Source organism: Furipterus horrens, unplaced genomic scaffold (genome assembly GCF_987537825.1).
Source record: "Furipterus horrens unplaced genomic scaffold, mFurHor1.1.pri manual_scaffold_9, whole genome shotgun sequence".
Taxonomy (NCBI): domain Eukaryota; kingdom Metazoa; phylum Chordata; class Mammalia; order Chiroptera; family Furipteridae; genus Furipterus; species Furipterus horrens.
The window spans coordinates 34,577,435-34,599,850 of NW_028327179.1; the positions used below are offsets into that span (position 1 = coordinate 34,577,435).

At 35.7% G+C, this 22,416-nt stretch overlaps 1 protein-coding gene across 3 annotated transcripts in view; it reads right to left on the bottom strand.

Annotated features, from left to right (window-relative positions):
• The window catches only part of CDK14 (cyclin dependent kinase 14), a 564,775-nt gene that overhangs the window by 368,482 nt on the left and 173,877 nt on the right, over positions 1-22,416 (bottom strand). For all 3 annotated transcript variants that reach the window (XM_090287257.1, XM_090287258.1, XM_090287259.1), the window contains one exon: positions 12,956-13,035. In XM_090287257.1, the coding sequence (XP_090143383.1) occupies positions 12,956-13,035 (80 nt within the window). The remainder of the gene's footprint in view (positions 1-12,955; positions 13,036-22,416) is intronic.

Here is a 22,416-nt window from a genome sequence, read left to right on the forward strand (position 1 = left end):
TAATAGATTAACCATATTTTCCAATAAATTTAGTAAGTTTTTAGCAGTTATTTCTTCAAATATATCTTTGCCTCTTCTCCCTCCCTCCTCTCTTTCTAGGACTGTTAGATTCCTTTTCCATAAAGTTTATTCCAATGTACATGACATCTCTTTTTTTTAAGTGAAGATTAAAAGTCTCCCTGTTTACTATGGTCCTTGAGTGTTCCTTAAACATTCAAGAAAATTCACCTTAATCTAGAACTTGAAAATATATGACACTAAATCCTATCAGTGGTCATGACAAGGGTCCTGAATTAATTACTGCTCATAGTTTGTTATCCTTTGATTTTTTTTCAATGTTACTAGATCGTACATAGTTTAGGCAGCAAAACAACATAACAGCTTCTCAAATATTGAGAAGTACAAAGGTATGCCAATGGGTTACATTTTTATAAAACAACTTGTAGTACCTGTGACAATTAATAACATGACAAGAAATGTATACATAGACTATGAATTCCCATCACTTTTCTAAATTAGTCGAGAAATTTTGAAGGGAAGGTTTTCATATTTGGAACAAACACCTTAGTTAAAAGACCCCAGTTAAAATCCTAACTTAGCTGTTTATTAGCAAATGGTTTGAAACAAAACAATTTATTTGTCTCTAGGCCTCAATTCCTCGTTTGTAATTTTGAGATGGTAATATGTATGTATACCACAGGATTATTGTGGGAATTAAATGAGGGAACATTTTAAAAGGTTAGCACTGTGGGTATCAAAAAAGTCCATGAAGATTTTTAGCCAGTTATAAAAGCCTTCAGATTAAAGCTAGTTATATAATCTTTCTAAAAACGTTTTAAATATAAATATATCAGAGTACACTTTACATTTCCAAAAATATATATTTGCAAATATAATTTGAAATTTATATTTCCAGATAAGAGGACAAAATGCAATAGAAATTTTTTTACAAATTTAAAACAGAAGAAATAAGTTACTTGATTAAAAAAAACTTTATCATTTAAAATTAGACATAAAAAGAAAACATATGACTTTCATAGTTTTTAAAGTCATATGATCTAATAGCTTGCAAATTTTTTGTTGATATCAATTGGCAAACACCCATCAAATTACTCATACTTACAAAGAATAACGATTTTGTCAATATACATAAACTTACCTAGAATTAAAGTCTAGCCTCATGGATTTTTATATTCCATTTATAAAATTTTTGTCTGTCAATACTCAAATGCTCTGAAGCACTTTCTGTCAATTTTTGCAGTAACAGAAATAAAGGGTTATTATTAGAAGGTTTAAAAGAAATATTTTAAATACAGTGTATATGCTTCACATGAGAGCATGTGTGTAAGAAGAATACTGATGACAGAAATTATAGATCTTTTATCCAGGTAAAAAGTCATGTTAGTACTAATCAGATAGTCTAACCCCTTTGTTTCAAAAAAAAAAATATGTTAAGTGACTCACTCATAATCACATAGTCAGTAACACAGTCCCTATCGAGACTCAAAATCCTTTGACTTGTTCTATGGTGCTTTCTCAACTTCACTTCTCTGCTTCTTAGTAGCCTGAAAAAAATCTGTGTGTAACATTGCTCACCTAAGTTTATGCAGTGTAGAAGAAAAAAAAGAAATGATTTGGAGTTTATTGACTCACTCACTCATTCACTAGCTCATCAACATGCACTGAGTGCCTATCATGTGTCAGGCACTGTTCTGGGCACTGGGTTGAAGACCCAAAATGACCCTATATCTGCCACATAATTATCTGCATAACTTTGGACAAAAATGTCTTTAGATCCCAGCATCTTAATTACTAAAATGAAGAAAATAACATCAATCTTCCCCATGATGTTGAGAGGAGAAATGAGATCATATACTTTAAAGTGTCAAGTAAGATCCCCAACATAAGTAACAACTGACCTATAAATTGCACCACCATATAAACAACTGCCACATGAATATCAGACCTCAACTTTAACATGACAAGATTGCGCTGTTATCTTTCCCTTCTTATACCTGCCACCACCCTGTAGTCCGTTTCCTACTATTGGCTCCACTATCGACCCAATTAATCAAGCCAGAATCCTGGAAGTCTTTCTGCACCCCTCCATTTCTACCAACCTCCATGCCCAAACACCAAGCCCTACCAGGTGTCCCTCTTAAGTCCCTCCCAAACACATTCATCTGTCTTTCACTGCTGCCAAGACCTTTTATAATAAGGCCATAATTTTTTGCCTTAAGTACTTAAATACCTCTTAGTCCCTCTATACTAGCTGCATGACCTGAACTGAAAGTAAGGAGAGTCAATAAAACTCTGCAAGTTGAAGCATGAAAATCCCTCACAACCCCCAGCTCTTCCTCAGTCACCATGACATGGGCAGCAAACTTAAATCCTCCAGGCAGGAGACTGAATAATCCCTTCTGCAGAAATTTAAGCCTCTTTCTAAGAAAAGACCCTCACATACTGACATCTGAGGCCACGTGAGAAAAAAAGAAACTGGTTAACTTACCCCCATCAGCCTACAATCAACAGCATTCCCTACCTAAGAACTGAGTTTCCAATCAGCATATTAGTGTCTCACTCTATGAGTTGACAATCAAGATCTCCAGGCAGCTGAAGGATGCTTCCAATAAGAAAAAGAACAAAACAGACAAGCAGAAAAACTGAAACAGAGACAGTACAGAAGAAAATTAATGAATTTTTTTATTACCAAAAACCCATCATTATTTTTTTATTGTTTCTATTTCATTGCTTCATCTTTGTATTGAATAATTGCAATATCCCAACAATCCTATGAAGTTAGTAGTATTTGTATCCTTCTTTTACAGATGAGGAATCTGAAGCACAGAAAGTTTAATAGACTTGCTCAAAATCACATATTTAGGTGGGACTGGAAGCCAAATTTGAATCCAGGCAGTTAAGACTTTAAGATCCCAGGCTCTTATCCACAAGTGAAACTAACTCTTGCTGGTTGATCATTCATCCAATTGGTTAAAATCTACTGCAAGAGCCAAACATGCAGTCTGAACACTGGTATACACATTGAGAGACCCCTACACAAGGTGATCTCTAAAATCTGACATAGCTTCCAAATTAGCTCCTATAAGATTAATATATCTCAAACAATAGTGGCACAATTAATGTCTTAAAAAACATTTGCCACTAAAACAGCTGAATTCAAAAATGACTAAGCTGAGCATAGAACTACTGAATCCTAAGAGTTATTAAGACCCTTGAAAGATAACTAATTTAATCTGTCACACAATGCACAGATAGGGTCAGATGTTGCACTAGCATGGGGGAAAGCCTCACTAAACATTGTACTTACAATCTACTTGTTAATTTAGAAATCATTACAAGATGATGAACAATTCACAATACTGCGATTGATAAAATGCAACCAGGGGAATAGATGGCTGCCCTCTCTGCTCCTACCCCAACACTGTGGTCTGCTTCTATTACAGAAGGAACTTAAGCTCCAGGAGCCCCACTTCCCATCTGCACTCACCTTCTCAATTCAGCTTCCAGGAGCCTGAAAGAGAATTTCCAGGTCAGGGGAAAAGGAGAGAATGAAAAACCTGACTTCTCTGGCAGATTCCCTCTCTCACCAGGAAGGTGTCCAGACATTTGAAATTCAGAAATCATCTTGTCAAAGAAAGGATATAACAATATTTAAGCTCTATTTGATCATAAGAGCTCTATAATCATTGGACTGCATATCTAGATTTAAAAACTCTCATGGAACAGCATAGGATCCAAATCAAAATGTATATTTTGTCTTTGAGTAAATGTGTTTAAAGTCCCAACAATCATTATACAGAATTGTGGAAGCAACTTTGTTAACATTTCACATCTACTTAGTAGCCTCGGGGATCTCTATTATACTGGTTCTCTCTGCTTCCAACCTAACTACCAATGCCTCAATCATATTTAATACCCTGCCTGACATAATCTCTCTCCACACAAGCCATAGTTCATAAGTCCTTCAATCATCCAGGAAAGTGACACTTTCTGAAACACGAAAATTCAAAGCAATTACAAAAGAACCTAGGTAAAAAGAACCAAGAACAAATCACCTTGAAGAAGGTTAATGTAACCATCCATTTGTCTAATATATGTACACTTAGTAAAAAGAAAACAATGAAGAGTATGATCAAAGTCATTGTATGGTCCATATATTTTTTAAGATCTTATTTATTTGTTAGAGAAAGGGGGAGGGAAGGAAAAAGAGAGGAAGAGAAGCAACCGATGTCTGAGAGAAACAATGTGTGAGGGAAACACTGATCGGTTGCCTCTGGCATATCCCCAACTGGGGGGGCCTTGTCTGCAACCCAGGTGTGTGCCCTTACTGGGAATCGAACCAGTGACCTTTAGGTTCACAGGCCAGCACTCAACTTGCTGAGCCACACCAGCCAGGGCTATATGATCCATTTTTTTCTTTAGCTTTCCAAGGTGCAATGCATGTCTCAATCCACAATTACCTACAAATCTCTCTGTGAAACAGAGGGGAATGAACACCTGTAGTGGGTTGAATTAGTGTCTCCTCCAAATTCATGTCCACTCAGAACTCCAGAATGTAACCTTATTTGCAAATACTGTCTTTGCAGATGTAATTAGCTAAGATGAAGATGTACTAAGGTATTAAGGTATAAGAACAGAAGAAAAAACAAGGAATAAGACCACGTGATGACAGTCAGAGATTGTAATGACACAGAAACTAGCCACGGAACACCCAGGACTACTGGGAACCGGTGCAAGCCAAGAAGAGACAAGAAAGGATTCTCCCCCAGATCCTTCAAAGGGAGCACGTCCTGCTGATGCCTTGATTTTGGATTTCAGGCTTTCAGAACTCTGAGAAAATAAATCTCAGTTCTTTTAAGCCACCAGGTTTGTGATAATGTTTTACAGCAGCCCCAGGAAAGTGACGCAATAGCCCAAACGTAAAATGCAAAAAACGCAAACTCACAACCAATTGAATAACAACTCAGATATCAAACATTCAATCTTCATAAGCAATTATATCAGATAGCTACAAGAAAAAGCAATTGTGTGGTTTAAAAAAAAACAAAAATAAATAAATAAAGAAGCCGTGAGATAAGATGTGATGACAAAAATCAAATAGCAAACTCCAAAATTTTTAATGCTCAATTAAAATCAGCCTTATTTGCTATTCAATAACTTTACAAAATTTATAAAAATAATACCAAATACCTTAGATAATTTATATACCAAATTTACTGTACTATTAAAATATTTACTAATATAATTAAAATACAATTATATATTTAAGTAACAATTAAAAGATCATTCATTTTATTAGCAGTTTAGCTGTTTCCACATTAAAAAATGCCTTTCCTCCTTAATCTCCTCTTTAATTTATATCTACCTCTGCCTTCCTGAGTATTTCCTTTTTAATTAGAAATTGAAAATGTTTCCTCAGAATTCTAATAGAATAAACAGTGGGGGTAGGGAGCAACTGAGGAATAAACCAAACAAAAGACTCAGTTTCTGGAAAAGTGTGGGAGTGGAAGGGAGAGAAAAGATGGGTAAAACATATAGGACTACTCAAACAGGTGTTAAAAAGACTATATTCAAATAATGAGTTCCACACTATACAGTTCACCATTACAGGTTCTTTTTTTTTCTACACACCTAGACTATCCCTTAGCTAAACTGCTGATCCTGTTCCCTATTTGCCTGCACCACATGGATGCTGCCCCACCGTATTTCTTGAATAATATGACTTCACTTTCATAAATAAGCTTTCCCCCTATGCTCCCCCCACAAAATCTTTTTTGCTCACCTTAATTTAATGGCCAAAGTGTAACCCTCTGCATTAAACAAATATGCAATATAAATTCAAATTTTTTACTTAAAATCTCTTTATCACAGTATAATGTTTAAGTGCGGGCTCTGGAGTATGGCCAGGTTCAACCTTGAACTCTGCCACACACTGGCCATGACCATGGGGAGTGACTCAAGCTCTTTGTGTCCGACTTTCTTCACTTTAAACTAGAAATAATGGAACTACACCCCTTAAGGGTTTAGTGAGAATTAGGTGAGACTAGGCCATGGCTGTGTATGTACAGTGTATAAGTGCACACCAAGTATTGTTCCTTGATATTGCAACTTTTACAATTTTAAATTGTTCTCTTTTAGAATATCTAGCTTTCTCTTTAAGCATAACTCTCACCTAAGAAAACCATTAGATATTCCAGAATCCACAAAAGGAGACAACTGGTTCCCTCACTTCCACTCCTTGTCTGGGAAAATCTTGGCCAAAAAAAATGTTTTAACATCTAGAATATAACATCACGGAGTAAGAACACACACATTTTTTAAGTGGTCTTACAGCTAGTATATCTTAAGAAATTTCATCTACTCCCTTTTCAATTTATTTATTTTTAGTGACACAATTTTTTTTCTTGTAGCTGTCTGATATAATTGCCCATGAAGATTGAATATTTGATATCTGAGTTGTTATTCAATTGGCCTATCTCATGATTCTTAATCAGTACCATTAAAAACCATGACAATATCATATAAAGATTTTAAATTAAAAGAGAAAAGCTGGACCTCAGCACTACTACTTAACTCTCTAAGCTGCCCTCAAATATAAAATGAGTTTCAAAGCACCTGAACCTGGAATAAGCCATTAAGCACTCTAGCACTATGAGATAACATTCAAGGTCCACCTTTGGACATAAATCTAGTAAGATTAGGGTTGCTTACATGTACTTCCACTTCAGGTGAAAATTATGTGTTAAAATCTAAATTCCCAGGTAAGCTTCTAAGTGACAAGCAGCCACTTGAAAACTACCTTACTGTGCACAGTGCTTTCCTACTTTGAAATCTTCCTGCTGTTGACATTTTTTGAATAAGAAAATTGACCCTAACAGCAGAATAGAGGCAAACTAAAATTAAAGTGTTTCATCGCAACTGAACAAACCATGCTACGCTCTTCAATGTAAAAATGAATACATCCCAAGCATCCCCACCTTCGTTCTAAATATTTCAAGCTCTAACACTAGCCACACAGAGGAGTACTGTGCACAGATTTTTAGAAGTAGTAAAAGCAAGAGATTATGAGCACTGGTGATAGTTTTCACTTTCACACATAAATAGCAGACAAATAAGACTATGAAAGATAGAAATGAAAAGGCAGAAGAGGAACAAATAACCGAAAGTTTCATTAAGCTTTTTACAATAGGGTCACTTATTTCCATTAAAAGTCATTCAGAAGTCAGCTTTGATTAGGAAAAGCCCAAAATATTTTTATGTTTAAAAAATGTCATTTTGTGATTAGTTCCTCCAGGCATCAACAATTTCTTTATCATTCTCTGATCTCCAGAGCAGCTGAGTTTAGAGTACTTGGGACTCTGGACAAGTGGTTTGGTTGGTTGGAATGTCATCCTGTACACCAAAAGCTTGTGGGTTTGATTCCTGGTCAGATGACATATCTAGGTTGCAGGTTCAATCCACAGCTGGGGGCACGTATGGAACAATCGATATTTCTCTTTCTCTCTTTCTCTTTTTTTTTTTTCTCTCTCTCTCTCCTCCACCCATTCCTCTCTCTAAAAATCAAAAAGCATATTCTTAAGTGAGGATTAATAAAAAATAAAAATAAAGACTCCTTAGGAAATGAAAACCACAATGCAGAGGTAGACAGTTTCTAAGAGATGACACAAGCCAACCCCTATGGTCCACAAGTAGGGTTACTGGGGTCCAAAGCCTCTAGGAGGGGTATTATAGACTGAATTGTGTCCCCTAAAATTTGTATGTTGAAGTGCTAATCCCAGCAGCTCAAAATGTGACTGTATTTGAAGATGAGAATTTTTCAGAGGTAATTAAGTTAAAGAGAGGATATCACAGTGGACCCTAATCCAGTGTCCTTACAACAAAAGGAAATTTGGACATAGGCAGGTATGGAGGGAAGATGATGTGAAGACACCAGAGAAGACGGCAATCTATAGGCCAAGGAGAGAGGCTGGCAACAGATCCTTCTCTCAGGGCTCCCAGTAAGCGGGCCTTGACCTTGAACTTCTAGACTCCAGAACCATGAGATGATAAGTTTCTGTTGTTTAAGCCATTCAATCTGTGGCACTTTGTCACAGCCCTAGCAAACTAATACATGTGACTTGCCTTTTACTGCACAGTAATGAAAAACAAAATCAAAATCAAAACCCAGCTTACCAGACCCTAATATCCATGTGGCTTTCTATACTGCCTTGCAACTTAACTCCGTTTTCACTCAAAGTTCTCTCCCACAAAAGTATGATACTTGTTCAGCTTATTAAGAACTATGCTAAATATGTACTATTTCGGCTGAATTCTTGTGAGCTACACTCCCACACTGCCAACCAGACATGGCCATACAGATGTCTCATGAACTCAGGATGACTAAAACCCACATCAACTACCCCTTGAAGTTAACATAACACTGTTTTGATCTGAGAACATCTAGGTACAAGATGCAACTCCTTGGACAAAATGTCTAACCTCTCTGAGCCTCTATTTCATATTTATAATACAGATTCTATAAACAATACAAATGTTATACAAAGAAAAAAAAAACCCTTCAAAGGGCTAAGGTGAAGATTAAATTGGATAACAGTCCTTTCAAACTATAAAGTGTTAAAAGCAATTCTCCAGGGAGTCACAAACTATTTCTCCCTCTGGCATCATTTTTTTTTTTTTCTCATTCAAAACCATTGATATTTCCCTCTCAAATCATCTATAACCAATAATTCACTTAGCTCTGACAATTTTTTCTCTACCCATCATTTTTTGTCACTGCTTTCCAATAAACTGGGTCCTCATAATTTCAAATCTGTACTACTCTGAATAATTGATTTATCAGCTTCTAAGTCCCTTCTTATCTAATGTATATCATATCCTAATATCAGATTTATCTTTCTAATACACTCAGTTCAAAAGTCTTCAGTGGTTTTCCAACCCACAAAACAAGGTCCCAGCCCTACATTGTACAACAAAACTGAATCCCAGAGCTCATTCCTAAGCTCATCTCAAGACTCACACGTGTCCAAAGGCCTTGCCTTAGATCCAGGCAGTATAAACAGATACCTCACCAACAACCTCAATTGACCCCACTTGCTTCCTTCCTTGAACTTCTCATTGATTGGCCCAGCTGTCACAACTGGATGCAGTCGTGTCATTATGAAATGTCTCTTAATGGGCACCAAACAGCAAGGTTAGGTTGGTTAATTTCAGTACCTACCCCACACACTAGGGAGCATGCTTGCTACTCAGTTTCATTTTCCTCTTGTTTCTCCTCTTGGCCCAGCATCTCTTTCCCGCTCTCCTTCTTCCTAACATTCGAGGTCTACCATAAGCAAATACAATAGCACTCTTAACCTTGCTTGCCTCCTGCCACAGCTCAACTGGAACTCACTGCTCCATCTCAGCCAGTGGTTTCCACTCTCATCAGACCCAATACCCTCTTTATACAACAAATACTTTATAAAGATGCTATACTACAGTGATATGAAATTCAGATAATAGGGTCTATGTGCACACATAATTTCAAATATTTATGTATAAATTTCAAATATACATCTATACACAAATGAAATGCAAAAGAGAAACAAAAACTAATTTATAATAAAATGATGTATTTAAATATATATAGTCAGACATTAGAAATCATAATAAAGAATGGCGCTCACATCTGTATATAGAATCTAATGAACATAACCACTGTAAATGCGGGCTGTCTGAGAGTGTTACTTTAGTGACTTAAGTAACACAAGCAGTATTACCATGAGATAAGTAATTTTTCAAAATGTTAAACAAATTTTAGTAAAGTTTTAAATAAAACAAAATATAATTTCCTTCGATTTACACTGTAGTTGTACTCCTAAAAAATCTGGTATCTATAAGATGTGTGCAGGACATACTTTGGGTTTAAAATAGTTGGCTAACAGCCTAAGACAAATATAAACAGGTTTTCACCTGCATGAATACCCAGTAGGACATTCGAAAGGTTTATGGGACATAAAACAATTGTTCATTGTATTAAAGCAGGGGTTGAGAAACTTTGTAAAGGGCCTGACAGCATGCACTTTAGGTCTTTGTGGACCATGCACTCTGTCACAACCACCTGATTCTATGAAAGCAGCCACTGACAATACACAAATGAATAGGAGTGCTGGGTTCAAATAAAAGTTTATGTTTTAAACTGGCAGAGGGACTCAGATTGTGATTTCCCTACTTCTGTGTTAGAGTGTCCTACACACTAAACACCAGGTGCACTATCCAATTATTGTGATGATGTCTTCTATGGAGCAACAACCATCCCATCCTCCCACAGCCACCAAAGGAGAACTCCTGACCTGGTCACTGTACTTGAGCTTTCAGGTCTCAGCTCCTTCTACGCCTCACTGGAATGCAACTTGTCCTCAATTTGCTCCTCACTGCTTATCTCTCTTTTGCCTAATTCAAGACCCAGCTGACACCTTCCCTCTGTTAACTAATGGAGGAATTTCTTTAAAACTTACATTCTTTTAGTAATGATTTATCATTGAAATGCCGCCTAATATTATTTCCCAAATTATTATCTATATGTTCTGTCTTCCACCTAGAAGGCCAGTTTCTCGAGGGCAGAATCTGTGTCTAATACGTGGTTGTATATATAGACTGTAGCTCAATGATTTTGCTTAAGTCACACAATAAATATTATGATTACCATGCTAGATGTTGAACAATCAGACAAGGTTGCTGGTCTTACTAAGATTATATACTAGTAGAGAGGAGTGAAAATAGTTCATTTCAGATTCCAATAAGGACTCTAAAGAAAATAGGGTGGTGACATGGTGAGTGAAAAAGGGTAAGATGATGGTCAGCTGCTAGTTTAGATGTAAGAGTCAAAGGAAAGTCATGTGAAAAGAAAACAGTTGAATTGACACCTGGCATATGAGAAGAGCAAGAGAGGAGCATTCCAACCACGAGCAATAGCATGTGTATAACCCTGACACAGGAAATCTCACAGCATGTTTGGGGAAAAACAAGTTGAACCGTACTTGAAACTGAGGCTTTCAAGTAAGAAGTGTCATAATATGATTTAGGTTTTTAAAAAGATTCCATTGATTACAGAGTAGAGAAGGGCAATAGGAAAATAAAAGACAACATGGAGAGTACAATCAGAAGTTATTACAGAAGTCAAAGCAAGAACTATTGATATCTGGAACTGGAGGTGGCAGTAAAGACAGACAAAAGAGAGAGACTTGAGATATGTTTTAGTGAAGTAACTTACAGGACTCCTTCATGGGCAAGATTTGGGGAGGAGGAACACTGGGTGCTTCTATTACTAATATTGGATGAAAATGATTTGAGTGATTGTAGGTAGGGGGACCATGAGTTACATTTGGATGTGTTAAGTTTGAGATGACTGTTACACATTGATTGATTTTTCAAGGTTGAACCAGCTTTGCATTCCTGGAATAAATCTCACTTAGTAGTGAAATATTATCTTTTTTATATATTACTGGATTTGAGAGGAAATGCCAGGTAATGGATACAGGAGAATGTAAACAAAGACAAGTTCTCAGCTAAAGAGAGGCATGTATAGGTTATCTGCTTATACCTGCTATTTAAACTCATGAAATAATAAAATCACATTGAAAATAGTGCTGATTAGAAAAAAGAAGGCCCCTTTCCTGTCATAAAATTCCCTAATGTTTAGAAAAGAAGTCAAAACAAGAGAAAGAGAAAAAGCTACCTACTTGGAAAATCTGGCATCATGAAGGAGAATGAGTCAATCATTTATGAACTGCTAAAAGGCTTGGTCAATTAGGAAGGAGGGGTGTCTACTTGAGCTAGCAATACAGAAGTCATTGATTAACTTTGTAAGAATATTTGCAGCTAAACAGGAATTATGGAAACCAAACTGAAGTGGTATGAAAAAGAGAATGAAAGGTAAAAAAAGTGAAAACAGAAAGGAGACTTTCAAAAATAAAGAAAATCATAAAAATAATAGTGGAAAGCAATCAGCCCAGTAATAGACTACATTTAGTTCATCAATACCTTAACACTGCTATTGCACTAAGTCACTGATATTTATACTTCACTGTAAATCAGCAGAACAAAGTAGTATGATTCCTTCGGTGCAAAATAAACTTAAGTTTTATGTCAAGATAATGTGTACTTTTAAAATTGTAGTAAATGTAAAGCAATTAATACTAAAAATTCTGAAACTGAACTTAAAAGTTCCCATTAATAAAAGAAGATATTTTATTATCTTGGAGTAGAGCTACGTACTATGCAGGAAGTAATAAAGCAAAAGATAGAACAATTGTATTTAATAAAAATTTAAAAACTTATATGTAACAATTACATTATAAAAGAAATTTTTAGAAAAAAAGAATAGAAGAAAATATAACATAAATGATGCTAACATAGAAAGAGTATCTATAAGTCAATAAGAAAAGTCCATATAAAATACAGTACAGAATAGAAAAAAGAAATTTTAAAAAATACAAATAATTGGATAGTATGATCCTCCATTTTTAAGGACTTCCCTTGAACATCACAAATATAGAGTAATGCTAGTTAACACGTTGCGTATCAGGGTATTTAAATGCCTTTTAGAAATGATGAGAATTCTCGCCACCCGTATGCAATGTGTTCATATGTACTTTAGGAGCTCTACAGACAAAATCAGACCTATTCAGTTTCTCAGTTAGTGATCATCGCATTATCAACACACAGCAGTTTGTTTCTTTCCCATACCTGAGTATGCAGCAGGCCGGTCTTATTTTATTTAACATGACTTGATATAATTGCAAGAGGCACTGATCTTGTAAAATTTCAGTTTACACATTCCAGTAAAAGATATGACCATATAACTTAGAAACTCAGCATATTCAGAGGTGCATAATATTTAAACAGGTATGGACATCATGCAAACACAAAAGCAAAGAAAAGAGAAAATGCCTACCTTCCCTGATAGCGGTAAAAGGTGTACCTTCTTCTTCCTGCAGCCGGATCACCTTCAAGGCTACCAATTTCCCATTAACCCTGGTAGAAACAAGAGAAAATGAGAAGCAAATCCATGAAAACCTGTTCCTGTTATGGTTCTAATTTTCTTCTTTACAATTTATATTTCTGCACTGAAAATGTCAGTGACTCAATTATGCCGCCACAAGATTAATTTCAGTAAGTCTGGGAATTCTATATCATCCTCATAAGTATTCACACTTTAAATACTCACATTTTAAATATTCACTTGCATAATCCAAAAAATTAACTGAAGTTTTTCTGTGATTCATTCTATGTTCCTTCCAGAATGAAACTAGTGCTTAACAAAATCACCATGCTCTGTCAGTTATTCTCAGATTAATTAAAAATCAAGCAGTTAAAATAACTTTCTCTGTTTTTCCAATAGCACCTTTGTTACTTTTGCTGAAATGTCTTCATCTTACGTCCTAAACAGAGGTCATTCAACCCCCAAGGACAGAAACTTGACACTCAGCCTTACTCTCTTCCCTCTTCTCTCTTCTCTCCTCTCCTCTCCTCTCCTCTCCTCTCTTCTCTTCCCTCCTTCCTCCCTCCCCTTTTCTCCCCTTCCTTCCTTTCTCTCATTCCTCCCTTTTTCATGATTATTTTCTTACTAGAGCATCCTAAAATTATATTTGGTGTTCCTGTGTTTTAAAATATAGTGTATCATCAAAATAAAAGTTATCAATAGTTTACTGTTACAAGGTTACACAAGACCTATCCAAAGCAGATGGTTCCTCCAGACTCATTTTAAATGTGTATTAGCTCTAATTAAAAGTAAGACTGCTGGTTCAATTCCCAGTCAGGGCACATGACTAAGTTGCATGTCAGGTCCCCACTTGGGGGCCCGAGTGAGAGACAACCACACAGTGATGTTTCTCTCCCTCTCTTTCTCCTTTCCCCTCTCTCTAAAAATAAAATAAATAAATAAACAAACAAATAAATAAATTTTTTTTTTAAAGTAAGACTGCGCTAGGCAGACAACTTTTTATCCAGTCAATTCTGTTAACAAAGAGATGTCTACCTACATTAGCTTCTAGTTGAATGCTCTACTTTTTACCTCTACTGGGCCTAGAAACATATTTTATTAATTAAAATAGGTAAAACATGTACACATTAAAAATTCTGTAAAAGATACGAGAAAGCATTTGATGAAAAGCAAATCTCCCTGCCACACCCTCCCTCAGCCACCCAGCTCCTATCCTCTGAGGTCACCACTTGCCATTGTTCACACTTACATACATCCACACACATACAGGGGTGGACAAAAGTAGTTTACAGTTGTTCATATGGAAAATAATACAATAATAAATAACACAAGAATAAACCTGTTTTACACACTCACAACTGTAAGCCTACCTTTGCCCACCCAATATACATATACACACACAAAAACACACACATATATAGAGCACATACACACATGTACATATACAAATGGTAGTATGGCATACAGAGCACACTGCATATAGTTTTTATCACTTAATATATATTTTGCTGATTTCCTCTTAAATTCATAGGACACTATCTCTTCCTTTTGAAAAACCCCAGGGTACTCCTTGGTGTGTACTTAATTCAAGCCCAGTGCTCTATTGATGAGCATTTGGCATGTTCCCAATTTTTTTGCTACTAAAACAATGATGCAATAAAAATTCCTGGACATGTAATTTCATCTATATAAAACTACATCTGTAAATTCCTAAAAGTGAAATTGCAAGATCAAAATATATGTGCATTTCTAAATTCTAATTCTGATGAACACTGGAAAATTATCCTGCACAGTGTCTGTACTTATTACACTTCCCCCTTCACCTGTACTGTGCCAATTTGATAGATGAAAAACGGCTTTTCATTGCTATTTAAACTGCAACCAAAGCGAGGTTATGGAACTAGCAAAGGAAAACTGAGTCTGAAACAAAGAGTCTGAATGTCTTTTTTTAAAGAACTGAATCCACTTGATCTGTTTTTGCTCAAAAACTTGCCACAGACACAAACCTCAAAAGGCCCAGGAATGTATCACAGCCCAACCATCCTAGTGGCATTTCTCATTAAACTGATTGCTGAAATGCATTGTTGGTTACAGTAATCAAATAAGGACATCTGCTTATTAGGCTCCACAACAGGCCATCTACATTGTGTTTAGTTTTCCTTGTGTTTCAGCTAGAAGGTCAGACCTGCTGCTTTTCTGCCCAGCAATTCTCCACTCTGAATACATTACTTAAATGTTCTAAACCTGACTGTGCTCTAGGTACCCAGGTGCAGGCAGGACATTAATATGCACATGGGGTTCAACTGGAGACTCTACCTGTGCTCTTCACTTTGTCCTTCATGATTTGGCGTGGCCTCAGGCTGGGATTCAGTCAGTGCTGACATCTGCACGGGTTTTTCTCAGCCCAGCGGAGCTCATCACTAACTCCCGGAGGGGACAGTAACTGATTCCAGGAACTGCTTGGAATTTTCCCCTCATTTACTGATATTTTCCCCTTATGCATAAACACACACAACTTTCTTCCCACAAAGCTTCGCCATTTCCCTTGAGACTGCTAACTGATAGGTCCCTGGGATACAGGGAATTCACGTTTTTGGAGGTAATATACTTAAAACATACTCTCAAACCATGAAGCTATGATGGTCTTATAATACTGAAAGAAGATTAACCTTCCCAAAACTCACTTTTTAAGGGCAACTAGGAATGGAACACTTTCAAGTAATCTCATAGAATAATGGACCTTATTTTTGTTGTGAAAAAAATTTCTGAATGTTTACTGTGATAACTGTGTAAAAGAACAAGATCCAGGTTAATGGAATTCTGATTCTGAGGCATAATTCTCCATGAATTAAACCTCCAAGTATTAATTTCTTATAGTTATAATAACCACACCAGTTAGAGACACTGAGATGTTGAGTTATATCATATGAAATTAACATTTCCTTAAGATTTATACGAGACAGCTCCAGGAGCAAAGAAACTTTTTGTTTTGTTAACTGTTATGTGTCCAGTGCCTAAAACTGTAGGATCTCAAAATATTTTATTGAAAGAATATTAATAATGGTAATATACTGTCTCCTTCCTTATACCTGTAAGAAAGCTCAAGAATAAAGAATATTGCTCAACATCACCCATCATCAGGGAAATACAAATCAAAACCACATGACCTATCTATCACCTCACACCTGTTAGAATGGCTGTCATCAAGAAGACAGGAGACAGAAGGTGCTAGAGAGGATGTGGTATAAAAGGAACCTTCATACATTGTTAGTGGGAATGTGAATTGGTCCAACCACTTTGGAAAACAATATGGAGGTTCCTCAAAGAATTAAAAATAGATCTACCATATGATTTGGCAATTTCCACTTCTAGGTACATACCTAAAGGAAATGAAAGGATTTTGACAAGATATATGCACTCTCATGTTTATTATAACATTACTCACAATAGTCAAGCCATAGAAACAACCCAAATGTCCATCAATAACTGAATGGATGAAAAAGAAGTGGTACACATACACAATAGAATATTATTCAACCATGAGAAATATATCCTCCTATTTGTGAAAACACGGATGGACCTTGAACATACTACGCTAAGTGAAATAAGTCAAAGAAACACAAGTACTATATAATATCACTTATGTAAAATCTAAAAAAGTTAAACATATTAAAAAAGAAAAAAAGAAAGTAAAATGGTAGTGGCCAGGGTATGAGGGGTGGTGGTGGGCAGTTACAGATAACAGTGATGGTTTTTATGAGCACACACTTGTAATGAGTAGTATACAAGCCATAGAGATCTATTGCATAGTATAATGAACGGAAATAATAACATTGTACTTTAATTATATAATGTGACAAACATCACTACATCAGCAATCATACTGCAATAGATATATGTATCAAAGTAACGTTGTACATCCTAAATTTATGCAATGTTACATGTCAAATTTCTCCAATTAAAAAAAAAAAAATCAGTGATGTTTCTCTCTTTCTCCTTTCCCCTCTCTCTAAAAATAAATAAATACATAAATAGTTTAAAAAATAAAAAATTGCAGCCTGGCTGCTGTGGCTCAGTGGATTGAGCATTGGCTAGAGAACCAAGTGTCACTGGTTCGATTCCCAGTCAGAGCACATGCCTGGGTTGCAGGCCAGGTCCTCAGTGGGGGGAACGTGAGAGGCAACCACATATTGATGTTTCTCTCCCTCTCTTTCTCCTTTTCCCTCTCTCTAAAAACAAATAAATAAAATAAAATAATAAAATAAAATAAAATAAAAATTGATTTCAAAAATTCCAGAAAATTCAAATTTTTGTAAAGCATTCACATCTTTCATGTTTGGCTTAAATATTTATTTTATTTTTTCAAACTAAAGATGCAGTTTCTTTGTTTTTGATGCATGCAGATATGGAAACTTTTCATTTCCTTAAAGTTTTATAATTTAGAATACTTTGTTAATTAACCTTTTTGCACCTAACAGACTTGTTTCAAATTCTCACTACCTTTTAATAACATGAGCCCAGATCACCGTCCCTTCCTTTTCTCCAACTGCTTCACTGGTTTCCCATTAAGAATCATATTGATTATCAAAGTGCTCTTTAACCTAAAAGTCATTGTGACTTTCTCTTTTCTTAATTAGTTTTCTCCACATGTCTAGACACTCACCAACTACTGAATCACTCAGTTCTAACAACCAGTAAAAATGTTAAGTCACTGGCTCTACTTTTGGAAAAGATATCTTTGAAAAAATATCACTAATTTTCTAACATTCAATCTTCGATGTGTATATTTTTTTAAACTTTAGTATGGGCTGAAATAATTGAAATTCTAAGTTACTACTCTAACAAAATGTCAGTTTTAAAAAATATGAAAAGAAGATGGCTGTTATTCTATGAAAAACAAACTAATAATTACCAATGGGTTTAACCTGTTTTATTAAAGATTCAAAACATAGGCTTCAAATACTGATTTAAGTTCTTTAGAATAATTACAAAATTCAATAAATTAGAGCTGTTTACAGGAAAACATTTAAGATTCCTCTTTAACAAGACTTATTAATTAAATCAAAAGCTAATGAACAGAAGGCAATCAAGGCTTGATTTGCAAGGGAGGCATAAATCAGGTAAATAACGTGGTTAAAAATGAATGCTTTAAATTGTGCTAATATTACCACAGAACGTTCTGTTGCAGAGGTCCCCAACCTTTTTGGCACCAGGTACTGGTTTCATGGAAGACAATTTTTCCATGGACCAGGGCGAGAGGGGAGGCCTGGGAATTGTTTCAGGATATTTAAAGTGAATTACACTCACGCTCACCTCCCAATCTGCACCCAGTTCCTAACAGGCCCCAACTGGTACCAGTCTGAGGTCCGAAGGTTGGGAACCCTGTTCTATTGGAGATAATTGTCAGGTTAGTGTCTAGTTGTTTTAAACTACATAGGGAGCCATTTTAATTCAGAGATTCTTCTCTATTTCTAATTCTTCCAACAACTACCATTCGCAGTTTGGTCTCACCGTGACGCTCAGTTCATTCGCAAGAATGAGTTACTCACTGCTCTAGTCTGCCCATCAAACTGGGCAAGCTGTCGCGTGCAGCAGGAGGAAGAGCTGGGGGTGCCCATGCCTGCACAGAGCTGGCTACACACAGAGACACAGGCACACTGGCTGTGCTGGAAGCACCATGCTGAAGTGGATCCAGCTTTCAAAATGGGTCCGATCATAAACGCCAATCTCTGCCAAATTCAGAACTCTATCTAGAGTTCTGTGTGCCCTAAGTTTGTAAATAATACAATTTTCTTGTGAAAGTGAAGCTTTGACTATGAACAGCCTATTCATTTTTTCATGAATTCCTTCATTTGTTCATTCAACATTTTGTGAAATACATAAAGGAAAACCCACAGTTAGCTCAGGGTACATTTCCCAGGTTCAAAAGGTGATACACAGAGAATTTCATTACAGTCATGTGCTTCTCACAGGAAAGACTAAAGATTTTCCATTTTATTAGTTGCCTGAAATTAATAGGATAACTTAGTATAAAAGAGCAAAATTACAAATATTATCCAGGTCATCTTTGAAAAGGTGTCCATGCGCTAACACCTAGAAGAAATTGTGTCTGGAGGATATAGAGGAAATTAAGGCAATATACCTAAAAGAATTTTAATATACTCTGGGAAATTTAATATATTCTCGCTCACTCTTCCATTATGATTTTGCCTCAAGAGAAACTGCTAAGGAAAATAATACTGAGTTCAGGTAGATACAATGCCTTTGTTTCCTTACTGTACTGGCTTAGAAGCAACAGAAGAAAATGTAGATTATTACTAGGGGAGTGAAAATGACAAAATGAAGTATATCAAGGACAATATTTTGGGCAAAATTTGTAAGTCTTTGGTAAAGTCATTAAAATATTTTAAAGTTTTTACTAATAGCACTTATTTTATTAATTTCCTCTTAAGACAAAAGTTAAAATGTTAATAATACTGTGTCACGTACATACTTCAAAAATTAAAACTAAGTATTCATGGCCTTGCTATCACCATCTAAATTCAATTTTTATTCACGTGTAAATGAGAAGTCATTTCAGTACTATTTATCCTTTGCTATTCTGAAATGCCCAACAGTGCTATTATACTGTATTCTCAGAAAATAAATTAGAATTTCAAGGTAAGTTGTCAGTAGTTACGCCTCATCCTAATCGTTATCAAAATACTACAGAGATGTGAAGACTAATGTTATTTCTGTTAAAATTTTTTAACAAAACCCAAAGATTAGTATAATGGCTATTTATTAGGAGGTGACCAACAGTGCAAAAAGTCTGAAGATTTAATATAATGAGAAAAGGGTATGCTCAAACAGCAATTATTACATATAAAAGAAATGATGACTACTAAAGCATAATTCATCATTATCAATGTCTTATAAAATGTACAAACTCAGAAAACTTTGGATCATAAAATTAGAGTGACATTATAATGTTCAGAAAGAAAGAAGAATTATGTACATTTCAACAATTTTAAACCAGCCAGCTCTGCACCTTTCCAAAAATAAAATCTGTCAACAAAGAATCTGAGAGTCTTATTACCTTGCAGACAAAAAGATCCTTTCTGGCCTGATTGTCTACCTTGGTCCTCTCATGCTGCCTGGAAAAAAGTAGCTCTCAAAAGACTGATGGAATTCAAACTCCCCTAAAATATCCTCCAAATAATTTAGTTCTTCATTACATTGAGCCAAAACTGCTTCCTGTTACTTCTACTCCCTGGTTCAAGTTCTGACTCCATAAAGACTAAACTAAATGTTCTACAAGATTGACTCTCACTCAGCTAAGTGTTAATATCCCGCCTCTCATTCAACAAATATGCACTGAGAGATGGTGATTCTGTGCTGGGAATTAAGAATGAGCAACACAGACATGGTCCCTGAACTTAAATCTCACCAAGGAGACAGACATAAGGCACGTAACTACAAAAATGGCTGAAACATGTCAAAGGGAGGCAGGAAGCACCCACTCATCAAAGATGGGACAATTTGAGCATCACTAAAATAATACCTGTGACAGAAAGGTATCAAATATGTTTAAGCCCAGAAGTTTATAATAAGACTTTAAAAAACTCATCAGCTATATTTGGAGGGTTCTATGGAATCATCTCATTAGTTTAAAAACTATGAAATATAGAGAATACATCAAGCATTTACCTTTCTTTTCATATATTTTCATATTTCAGTGTAACCAGGTGGTTATATGTGAACATTTTTCTTTATATTTGCATTATATATAACAAATAAAGAAGAAATGATAGAATTTGAATAATACCAGTTTGCTAAGTATAATCATTTAATGGATTAGTAAAAATTGCTAAAATCACTAAAAAAAAAAAACCCCAAACTACCAGATACTATGTGTCCCTTGATGGAAGCACTCATCCCCCTCTGAAATAAATCCAAATTGAATCTGACCAAGTCTATATCTAACTACTTATTAAAGAGATAGGGAAAACATTAAATAATATGATTGGGATACATCAGAAAAATCCAAACTACAGGTAATTCTTCATACAGGAGAAATGAATGTGTTTCTTAACAAATAAATTTCAAGAAAAATGGGAGGGGAACCCATAAATTAAAAGAGAGATGTCAACTAATTGCAGTATATAAATCCAATTTTATCTTTACTCCAACAGTGTGATTTGACAGTGGCTATATGAATATTTGATGATATGAAAGAACCGTTAAATTTTTTAGATGTGATAATGGTATCACAGTAATATGTTTTAAAAGAGTTCTTATCTTAAAAAAAAATTAATGTACCATGAAATAACATGATGTTTGAGGTTTGTTTCTAAATAATTGGGGGAAACAAATATAGGTAAAACAATCACACATGGGTTGTCAACGTTTGAAATTGGGTGATGTTCTCTACTAATTTTCTAGAACAAGTTCTATAAACTTTTAAAAACACCAAATATGAACTGGGATAAATGCAAGTAAGAAAAACTGTAGTGTCCTATTAAAAATATGAAGAACCTATTTTAGATTAAACAGAGAAGGATTCTCTGAAAATATGACATTTAATCTGAAACAAGAAATAAGAGTAAGCAAAGAACATCCCAGGGAGATGAAGAAGCCTATACAAAAGCCTAGAAGCAGAGAACACAATGCATTAAACCAAAATGTAAAAAAGGAAGACTGGCTGGAGCTTGTTAGCCAGGAGAGGGTAGGAGGTGCACACACAGAGAGGGGCTGAGAGCATGATCATGGAGGACGACAGGCCACAAGAAGGACTGATAGAAAACCACTGGAGGATCTTAAGAAAGGCAATGACACGGTTAAATTACACATCTGCAGCTCACTCACTAAGGCATAAAGAATGGCCTGAAGGACACAGCTGTGGGAGCAGGGGGAGGTCAGGGAGCTGTCCCAGTGGTCAAGGAGACAGCTGGTGGCCACAAGGAACCAGGGTGCTGGGAAGAGAACAATGGGAAAAAGGAAAGTGACATTCTGAAGCAGAAGCAACTCCCTGTCAGAATATGTTGGATTCAGTGTAGAGAAAGGTATAAAGGACTCCAGATGTCTTGACTTCAGGATCTGGGTCAATGGAGGTACCATTTCTTATTCAATGTTTGAGTGTGGAGAAAAACTGAAGAAGAGGAGATTCAGAACAAGGGCACCAAGTGCGCTGGATGGGAGGATGTAGGTGTGAGAACAGCCAGGCGGAGATGCAAAGGGAGCATTGGTTATTTACGGCTCTGGCTTACAGTACAAAAATCTAGGCCAAGTATAAAAATCTGAGTCCCTTGGAAGACTTCAGAGGAAGTAATAACCTCAAGAGAGAACCAGTTTTCTGTTAAGGCAAAAGTAAAAAAACAATCCGAAAGAGGTAATTTGTTGATCAGAGAATACTGTTCGAGATCCAGAAGACA